The sequence below is a fragment of the Strongylocentrotus purpuratus genome, unplaced genomic scaffold, assembly GCF_000002235.5.
Source record: "Strongylocentrotus purpuratus isolate Spur 01 unplaced genomic scaffold, Spur_5.0 spur5_scaffold_7, whole genome shotgun sequence".
NCBI classification, from domain to species: Eukaryota; Metazoa; Echinodermata; class Echinoidea; order Camarodonta; family Strongylocentrotidae; genus Strongylocentrotus; species Strongylocentrotus purpuratus.
Window position 1 is genome coordinate 27833184 of NW_022145613.1, and position 11331 is coordinate 27844514.

The following is an 11331-nucleotide window of genomic DNA, read 5'->3' on the forward strand; positions in this document are numbered from 1 at the left end:
CAGACTGTACATGCTGCGCCCCTCCCCCTTAGATACCTGTATTTTACATACATTTAGTAAACAAGTCTAAAAATCCAAGGGGGGGGGGGGGAGGTTGTGGGAGTTCTCACATATCAAGACATACGGGGGTGTGCCGTTCTAATGGGTCACTTTTTCACAAAAATCTCTAAACATGCCGGTCCCATGTTTAACAAAAATATCCCTAAACACGGGTCCACTTTTTCAAAATAGTGAGAAATGGGCTTTACTTCTGGAAAAATCCCCCCAATCGACCCTTTAAAATGGGTAAGGGTTTCGAGGCTTGAGCGGCACACCCCTGTTCAAACCAAATCTGAGTACTTCCCCTCCCCCCCCCCCCCCAGGCTAAAAACGAACAAAAGATATACAGTACCTTGTAAGAAAATAGAAATATAAATCAAACAATATAACATTGTCCCCTCTTTTACACAATTATAAACCCGCTCCTGAGTTTAACTTCTTCATCCTCAGCATAGGCCTACCATGCATAAATAGGCCTATCTGCATCATTTTCATCATCTTGGATCTTGACATCTTCGACTAAATAGCCAGGGTGGAATAATAGTGGTAGAGTGTGCAGGAAAGGCAAAAGGCCGCTGCCGGTGTAGTAAATATTCAACATCATCATTATCATCTTGATTTCTTCTCTCCTTCTTATTGAAATAATTATTTTCATGGTCATGAATCATATTCGGCATCATGATTTGCACAAGAATTTTTACAGAAATTAATTGTATATCAATATCACATTCTTGATAATTTTGGATTGTAACTGAATAGTTGCCGCCACTACAATGAATCCGTGTGTCTATAATAGCAAGAGAAAAAGCGGGTCTGAAATCAGACTACTTTAGGAGGGGATTTTCCCCATAACCCAAGCGCCCGCCTACATGTACGTGGAGTAAGTCTACTGATAGATCCATTGATTGGTCTATGGCCATTGCAAGTGCATTAGTATGTACGCGTGCGTTAGATACAGTCAGTAATCAAAATGAAGAGATATCTGATTACTGTAGTAAGTATACTATTGTTATGTTCGATTAAATGTTGCAGTAATCAGAAAGTTAGGCATCAAAATTGCAACAAGCAGGTGTACTTCGAATCAACAGATCAGTTTTGCCTTAAAGAAGATGAGCTCTTTGAACTAGAACTCGAAGCTGAAGAACATAACCATCTAGAACCTGGAGCAATTTACAACCAGAACAAGCAGAAAAGTCTCAACTCCCTTTTTTCCAGTGTTTCTCAATGGCGTTTCCCCAGTAAACATCAGCTGTTTGGTGCGTATATATTAATATAAACTTTCATAAAATGATAATGATCATCAATCGATCATCGATCGACGATATAGACATATGATTATGATAATGGATGATTATGATGATGGCATGGTGGTGGTGGTGGTGATGATGCTGACGATGATGATGGTGATGATGATGATGAATTAAGATGATGATGGTAGTGGTGATGATGATGATACGATTTCTGTGTTGTTTTTTCTCCAATCAAAGCAGCCATTCTATTATGTAAACTATAGCTATTATATCAATTGAAAGCTTATGACCTTAAGAATTTGGAAGAAATTATTTCAGATTTGTAAATAATTAAGACGTAAAAACAAAAAATAATTCATAATTCATTTTATCGCCCAATAAAACGACCAAAATAATGTGACGTAGGCAATTGTAGCATGTCCCCAAAACATAAACAAAAGCTCGTTACCTGCACTATAGTATATGGCTTAATTTGCTCTAAGTTTGTTGCATGTTTTGATTGTTTAAATTTCTATGCAATGATGTATGTTCTTTGAATTAGATAAAGAGAAACTAAGAAATAAGAAAGGATAATGTTGCTTATAAAACTGACGGAAGAAATTATACAGATGAAAGAAATCATTGAAAATTAACACAATATGTATTTCCGATCGCTATTGCCTGTCCGTCATGCATTCATGCTCAAAATCACATCAAATAAAACATCGCTCAGTGTTTTTTTTTTTTGTAGTATATTGGTCAGTAGAGGCTTCTTGAAACAAATTTCACAACAATCTTTGTTGTAAATATTACCTATTTTAGCCTTTTTCGATCGAAATTACTCCTATAACATGTCTTCTCCACCGGCTTCCGACTGCTATCTCTGCATGCTGTCTTGTCTAGTAAACAAGTTCTTAATTCGCGATGATTACCTCGGTGGAATCTACCCACTCACGATCAAACATTGTCAACATGTAAAATACGTGTTTTTAATTAGAAATTACAATCATTTTAGGATTTCAGTTGGCGTTTTCATGAGTAAACATGGATCTTTTTGACAATGTCATAAAGTTACTGTCTGGCCTAATTTCACTCATTTTATGAATGATAATTAAATCATTAACATTGATGATAATATGGCTGCCATCGATCGTCTAGCTTGTGTTAATGGCGTTGTGTGAATCCAGAAGTGGCATTGCTTCAATTGCTATATACGTATCATCGAAGCATCCAGTTTGTATGCGTTCGGTTTCGTTTGTTCGGAGGCACCAAGATTCAATTGTAAGTGTCTGATTGTGCATATTTATTTTGGGGGAAAAGATGTATGACACGTTTCACTTTCTTGAGATCATGAGCTTTCATTTGACATGCAATTTATTTTAATCCATGTTATGAGAGTGTAGTGGCCCTAACGAGAATATCATATAAATGTACATGTAGATCAACTAGTAAGATGCAATAATGATTGGCAATTTTTTCTGTGTATCCGTTTTAATTTCAAGCTATCCAGTGAAAGTAGTTGGGCAATTTCCAGTTAAAATGTCATAAAAGGATTTTTATTTTTAAACAGTAATGTAGTTAGTAATTAATAAATAAGATACATGGTTTGTTATGAGTTATTGATGGTGAAGGTGGTGCTGGTGATGATCAGTTATGATATGTCAATGATAGTATTGATGATGGTATTGATAATTGTAAGCAAAAGCAATGTGAGTTATACATGCAATATATTTGTAAAGCAACTATCAGTATAGTCTCTGTTTTTTTAATTATTATTAAGTGAGAAGAAAAAAATTATTAAGTATAATTATCCCTTCAATCTCTCTTCAATTTTTAGAGACGTTCCCAATCGACCCCATCAAGGAGAACTATGTGAGACAGGTACAGAATGTTATCTTCTCTCAGGTCCTCCCAACTCCACTCAGGTACAAGGCGAAGCTTGTGGCTTATTCAGAAGATGTGTTAACCGGTCTGTTAGACCTGCACCCATCTGTGACAGAGACTGAACCTTTTGTGGCTTTTGTTGCTGGAAACACATTCCTTGATGGATCTATCCCTCTAGCCCATCGATATGGGGGACATCAGGTAAAAACATTTTTTTCTTTTTCTTTCATAATTCTTGAGATCCTGAGATCCTCTTGATACCTCAAGCATCCAAATCTGTTTGCTTCCTTTTTTCATCACCGAAGACAATGGCGTAGCTACGAGGGGGGATATATGATTAAACATTTCATGTAGTGTAATTTTTTTTCTTTTTCTCGCTCGCTGGCTCGCTCACAATATTTGAGATATTGATATATATTTTTGAGGCAAGAGGCTCTCATGGCCCTTAGACAAAAATATGCCCATACGTCTATGTATTCGAGGGATGGGGAAAACATTAAACCTCTTAGTTTTAAATCTTAGTTTAATGATCTAGACCGAACATTCCTTCCATAATGTAGCCTTCATGGCAACCAACATTTGTTAGTGTTTACTGTTACTGGGCATTAATAGGTCTCTTTAGTCAATGATTAGTTAGGCTAGAATTTGCTGGATAACATTTGCGTCTAACCGCAGAATTACTGGAACTAAAGTGTAAAATTCTTTTGTATCTATCCAATCTAGTTTGGGGGCTGGTCTGGACAGCTGGGAGATGGGAGAGCTCATCTTCTTGGTGAATATATCAATAGGTAGGTATACATACATGCCAACTGTTCAGATTAAAGAGGAACATTCCTCTTTTTGGGAGAAGATAATTATCATTTTAATGCAGGTGTTCCTCTTCCTGTACAAATTTGTCTGTAGTATTGAATAGGAGAGTTAGGATTGTTCCTCTTTTTTTTTTAAATAGCATAATTTGTACAGATTTCTGATTTTCAAATGTTGGCATGTATGGGTATATAATGTTAGGCTTAAAGAAATATGTACCAAAAGAAATTGGGGGATAGAGCATTTGCATCAGCAGCTCCTTCTTTGTGGAATAAGTTACCTTTTTCTATTCAGACGCCCAACACTCTTTCTACTTTCAAAACTGGGCTTAAAACTCACCTGATGCTTAATGCATATTGTTAAATTTCACTATTCTTTTTATACAATGCATGCAAAACAAATAATCACACTGTGTCACATTATATGTACCATGGCACCATGAAGTTGTGTGATCTAATGTAAGTTATTAACATTTAATATTTCTTTAATCTTAAGTATGTTGAATATTAATTGAAATTATTTGTATGCACCTTGAGCATCTCTAGAGATGGTTATGTTGCGCTTTATAAATATTGTTATTATTATTGTTATTATATAAAGCAGTGACTGATAATTGGCTGATTGTGACACCCCGGTCTAATATAATGATTAAGATAGATTTATATGATTCAATATTATCTTACCATGTATTCTGTGTATGACACATGTACAGTATGTGACAATTAAAGATCAACTATGACAGTTCCCTAGCTGTTTGTTCCATCCTAGACCAAAGCCAGTATAGACTACAAGAATCTACTCTCTCTCTCTCTCTGTGTCTCTCTCTCTCTCTCTCTCTGTCTCTCTCTCTCTCTCTCTCTCATAGAAAGTGTTTTTTAATCGCGATCTTTAATCATTTATTTTCATTAATTAGGAATGGAGAAAGATGGGAGCTGCAGCTGAAAGGTTCTGGTAAGACACCATATTCCAGACGTGGCGATGGTCGAGCGGTGCTTCGGTCATCGGTGAGGGAATTCCTAGGCTCAGAAGCTATGTTCTATCTAGGAGTATCAACATCTAGAGCTTTAAGGTAAAGATATATAATATACACACCATCATGCAAATGCTAAGTAGAAAGATGTGTTCAACATTTATTCAAAGGGGACCGATTTCCAAAAATGTTTTGCTCTGTATATTTGGGTTGCATAGGCTACTGGTATATTGGATTTAGAATAAGAAAAAAAAAATCAGCTTTCAATATTATACTCCTGTAAAGAAATACGAGTAGTTCTTAGGAGTTAACGGAGGTTTAGAGAATCTGGTATTGACAGGGAAGATTGATGGGAAAAGGATGAGAGGTATATAGAAGAAGAAAAAGAATACTCTTGATGGGAAGTTTTAAAAAATGGCTTGAATACACTGTAAGTAAAGGTAAAAATGATGTAAATGTATGGCTAAAATAATCAACCTACTCATACTTACACGGGTCAAGCTCGCTATCCATAAGAACCGCTATTCATAAGGACCGCCATTCACAACGCGCCACTAAATGAATAGCGCGGTCTTTTATTAATAGCGGTCCTTATAAATAGCGAGCAGAACCAACTTACACAGGCATGTTCATGGAAATTGACTCTGATATTATTTCTGTAGAAGCCAGCTTAATGTGAAATCATTTTTTTTCTTTCAATTAAGTGCTGCTGAATCCTAACTATGTCAATGTCTGATATGGTTTGAGGAATGGTTTTATGTCTTCTTAACATGATTATACAATACACACATATGTTTCGTTTTTAATGTTGACTGGATAAGAATGCCTGTTACCGGTAGGTCAACAAATATTATTACAAGATTCTTCAATCTCCCTTGCAGTCTTGTTGTGAGTGAGGACCCGATATGGAGAGACCAGTTCTATGACGGGAACCCCAGACAGGAGAAGGCAGCTGTGGTTCTGAGACTGGCGCCCTCGTGGTTCCGAATAGGATCTCTGGAGATTCTAGCCAAGAATCGAGAAATCGACTTACTTAGGTGTGGATTTTAGAGTGTTGTAGAAAGTGTTGATATATAGGCATTGTGTCACAGTGGGCTTCCAGTAAAAGTGAAATTCTGTAATATTATTTTAACATTACAGATTATAAGGATCCTAATATTTTTTTGTGAACATCGTAATATCATTATTCCATTTGGCTGTGTTTATATCTTAGTGTACAAATTTTGTGTTGTGTATTTTTATACCCAGTCAATCCATATTTCAAAATGACCTCAGAATAAACCATTTTGTTTCCAATTAATTCAGATCTCTGGTAGACTTTATCATCAAGCACCACTTCAAGGAGATCGATTCAGAAGACGATGATCGCTACCTCGCTTTCTATTCTGAAATCATCAACAAGACAGCATACATGATAGCAAAATGGCAATCCATAGGTTTCGCTCATGGTAAGAATGGTTTGGTGTTTATCTGCCATTAGTTTATACCTCTTCAGTGTCCTCATAAGAGAAATTGATGACTCTGCTAAACCTACATACCTCTCACTCTAAAGGTGAATTGTGGATAATAAATGCAGGATTTTTATAATATGATTGTAATAGTGTATACTTGATTATAATAATTACAATATCAACTTTGATTTAATCAGTTTCACAGGTGTATTCATATTAAGTTAAATTATTTATTTGTGCCAAGTTTCAAACCTTTCTCTCACTCTGTGTCGTAGTTGAGTGGTTTAAGCACTTCACTTGAAATTCAAAGGTCGTGGTTCGATCCCCGATATAACTGTATTGTTGATTTTCAGTCATTTCTTTGATCTTTCAAATGACTATTTTGATACACGTTTTCATTCATATTTGTTTCTCTTTACACATTTCAGGTGTAATGAATACAGACAACTTCAGTCTTCTATCCATCACCATCGACTACGGTCCGTTTGGTTTCTTGGATGCCTACGATCCTCAGTATATACCAAACACCTCAGATGATGAGGGTCGCTATAGTTACGAGAAGCAGCCTGAAGTGGGACTGTTCAACATGCGGAAGTTAGCGGATGCTCTGGCTCCTCTACTGACATTGCCTCAGAGAAAACAGTATGGCTAAACCTGCTCATTCTACAATTTACTTTGTGATGGATTCTAACTTTAGTTTTGCTTTGTGACAATTAGGTGACAATTAGGGATGGTGAATCCTTGTCGTAATGAATCTTTTGCCCATTGAGCTGAGATGAATGTTGTAGAAAAAAATAGTTCAGATTCAGATACCAATGTAGTGTCTTTTTCGGTTTAAAAAGTAAATGTTTGACTTGTCAAGCAGTGGGGGTACCACATACATGGAAGGGTAGAGAGCCTGCTACTTTTCCAAATACTACCGAGAATGCCCCTTTTCATTGAACTACACTGTACATAGCAAGTGTCCCCTGTCACAAGTACTACTGTGAATATATACCTCTATGATTAATGAATGGGATGTAATATTAATACCAGAGTGCCCCTCCCATGCACTCCTCCTACTCAAGAATGCAATATTTCTTGTCACTGCTTGTCTATACCCCTGCCCGAATGCATAAAAATTACTTTATTTTCATGTCGGATCATTTACCAAACTAATGCTCATGCGTATATTCATTCCGTCAAATTCATTATTTAGAATTATTTTATATATCCAACCAGGCCATATCTTTTTTTAATGACTTGTCTGTCATATTGTTCAGGTTACCTATAATCACTTCTGGTTATGTGGACATCTACAAGGCAAGATTTATGGAGCTGTTCAGAAAGAAACTTGGATTGATCGGAGCAGAGGAACAAGATGAATATATAGTGGCAATGTTATTACAGGTAAGCAATAGCTAGACTAATCAGAACCAGCTTGCCGCATTCATTTTGTGCACTTTGGGCTATAGATATAGGGAGACATTATCATGATTCTACAAAATCTAAATAGATTACCACTACACAAAATTTGTCAATATAAGACCGTTTCGATACATCTGGATGCTCTTAATAGTAACACAGTTGTTGTTGTTGGTTTTTATGGCGTTTTCCATCGTCGTTGGCTGATTTTCGCCAATGATTAGAAGATAGCCCTTTTATCTATGTGAAAGGGTGCTATGCTTGCATGCATCACACAAGTTTGTTTAAGTTTCAAAGGCATCTAATGAGAATATTTGTTACCATATAGTGTGAATTTGCAGCAGCTTTTAATTAACTTGTCATCACCTACATAACGATCACCTTTGCAATTATTTTTATTATCTTGTCGCCTTTCAAACAGTCGCCCATCATTATCACATAAATGACAATCATCATTACCATTTTCACCCTTCAAACAGTCGCCATCACCATCATCATCACATTGTTTTTGTTATTCCTTTCAATCTTCTATGCAGATGATGGAGGACACTCATTCTGACTTCACCACGACCTTCAGGCAGCTCGGGGTCATCTCCATGGCAATGTTACGATCATCCACACAGGATGCTGCCACCAAGCTGTGGGCATTGACAGACCTGAGCAGACACGAGATGTTTCAAGAATGGGCCAGGATGTATGCGGAGAGACAAGAAGCCTTAGATGAAGAAGAGGACTTAAGGAGGAGAGCAAGGATGAATGGTGAGTTGATATTTTCCCAAGATATATTTCGGTTTGCAAAACAATTTTGGAATCTATTTAAAGCCCCACTGTACTACTTGTATCTAGCTTGCTCCCTGTATATAGAAAACAATGCCTAAGCAGTACCCGTTGTTCCCCATGATCCCCTTTTTCTTATATAAGTGAGAGCTGATTTGATGAGATAACAACCTGCCAGTGACCACACAGGAAGGTATAATCCCTCTTGTCCAAACTAGTGCAGATGGGCTTTAATGATAGTACACTTTATATATTGACCGAAAAGAAAGAAAAAAATTAACGAGATCAGTCATTGATTTAGCTCTGGGAAGCTCTAACCGACCTGTGGTAAAAAAAAAATAATACTGGTAAGGTTTCATAACTACTCTTCATCTTGTTGAATCATAATGCTACCTAAATTTAAAGTCTGAACATGCCAAACACTTCTTGATATGTTATCCATGTACATTTATCACAATAGCAAGGTACAAGGAAGGAAATAAATGTACTTATACTGACTGTATGACAATTCTAAAATTTCATATCTCTGGCACCACCTGCATATCATTTTTTCTAATTTTCAAAGGGGAATAAAGTTTTGTTTATATTTCACTAGATTTACCAAATTAATGTAAACAAAAATTATTTATATTCGAATACCGCCACAAAATTGGACTCGGACTGTGGAGTGACTTTAAAGCTTTCTGTTCATGCATTTCATCAAATTTTGTCACCAAAATTTACAGGATAAACATACTGGATCTTTCTTCTTTTTATTTACAGCTGTAAACCCCAACTATATTTTAAGAAACTGGATGGCTCAAGCAGCCATTGAAGATGCAGGGAGGGGGGACTTTACGACCGTCAAGGATCTACTGAAGATTCTGAAAAGACCGTTTGAAAATCAACCCGAAGCAGACGAAAGGGGCTACGCCAACAGACCCCCACACTGGGCTAGAGATATTAGGGTCAGCTGTTCATCATGATGAAAAAGAGTTGTAAAGAGAGAGAGAGAGAGAAAGAGAAAGAGAGAGGAGGAGAGAGAGAGAGAGAGAGCGAGAGATACACACAGAGAGGGAGAGAGATAGATAGAGAGAAGGGGGAGAAATAGATATGATGGGTATGTGTCGGTATAGATATAGGTTTTTATCGTACAATGTACATGTAATAGGGTAGGGGAAGAGGTAGAGTGAGAGGGAGGGAGAGGGAGGGGTAGAGAGAGAGAGAGAGAGAGAGAGAAAGAGAAAGAAAAGTGGATAGAGAATGATTGTGTATTCTCTTTTAAAGCCCCTCTGCACTAATTTGGCCAGGAGGGATTACACCTCCCTGTATGGTCACCGACAGGTGGTTATCTCATCAAATCAGCTCTCAATTAACATAAGAAAAAGGGGACCCTGGGAAACCAATGGTCACCGATTAGGCATTGTGTGCTACATAGAGGGCGCAAGTAGCTACAAGTAGTGCACTGGGGACTTAAAGACACATAAAAGTGGGCTATTATAGGGGATTTGTCACCATTCAGGTGTTTACCTAATAACAGATGGTGCCAATCACTAGGATTAGCCTTTATGACAAACAAACTTTATATAATGCTCTGTATATTCCCCCATATGGTTAAGTCCTTATCTGACAATTGCATCACCCAAAGACCCAACAGGTTTGCTGTGTGCAGACTAGAATACCCATTATTGGTATTTCCACCAAGTCTGGTGTCAGCGACTTATGACTTTCTGGACATGGAAATGACGACCCATGCACCCACTTACATGTACTTTGAATAACTTCAGTGCACTACTGGAGTACAGGGTAAAAAGTAAAGAGAGAGATTATTACACAATAACCGTATGAGAGGATCAAATGTGTTGAGTGCCTTCAATGTATATTTATCATGGATTAAAGGTAATAACTTTTTATAACAAAACCTTTCTTGTGTATTATTGATTTTTCGTTTGAAGTGTCACTGCTCATAAAGTATACCCATAATCATATACAGTGTAGTTTGAAAATACACAGACTAATACAACACGATTCAGTGAGATCAAAATAATCACAGCATATTTATTCATCAGAAAGAAACATTTACTTTCAATCCTGGTTTCATAAATATGTCACCTATAGATTCCATAGGTAGCTTCATAGAACAAATCACTTTATTTACAATTCTGTTACTGTACAAATATACCTGTATCAAATTTCCACTAAACTTATGACATATCATATTCCAATCCTCTGTTACTTTTTTTCCAAAAAACCAACTATGTTTGTACCAATGTTATAGTTATCCATTTTGTTTTTTCCTGCATACATCATCCAAAGTGTTGCTATAACAAACAAGCCTGTGACAAAGCTGCAATGTACATGTATATAGAGAGAGAGTGAGAGTAGAGAGAGAGAGACAGGGGGAGAGGGAAGGAGATCGAGAGAGACAGAGGAGTAGAGGGAGAGAAAGCGAGAGAAAAAGAGAGAGGGGGGTATAGAAGAACAAAATATAATGAAAAAGAGATGTGGGAGAGAATGTCAAGAAAGTAGAGATAAAAGAAAGAACGTGAAAAGAATGAGGAAGAGAAGAGCAAGAAAGGAATGAGGAAGAGAAGAGCAAGAAAGGAATGAGGGAGAGAAGAGAGAACCAGAAAACGTGAAAACACTTTTCTAGTGTGTACCATATTTCATGATTAGGTTTAAACATAGCGGGATAATTAACAAAAGCTCAAATTTACAAGGAAAGCCAATATTAATAGCAAGTTGGTTATGACATCTTTCTAAAATTCATGACATTCTTCATGTTTGTCCA

The 11331-nt window shown here is 36.8% G+C and overlaps 1 protein-coding gene across 1 annotated transcript; it reads left to right on the forward strand.

Moving 5' to 3' along the window:
- Positions 1-890: 890 nt before the first annotated feature.
- Positions 891-9909, forward strand: LOC581293 (protein adenylyltransferase SelO). Its single transcript, XM_030974575.1, has 10 exons — positions 891-1295; positions 3106-3353; positions 3876-3940; positions 4873-5028; positions 5811-5966; positions 6235-6377; positions 6809-7022; positions 7643-7769; positions 8321-8543; positions 9324-9909. The coding sequence occupies exons 1-10, from the start codon at positions 1010-1012 to the stop codon at positions 9524-9526; spliced, it is 1821 nt and encodes a 606-aa protein (XP_030830435.1). The 5' UTR covers positions 891-1009; the 3' UTR covers positions 9527-9909.
- Positions 9910-11331: the final 1422 nt, after the last annotated feature.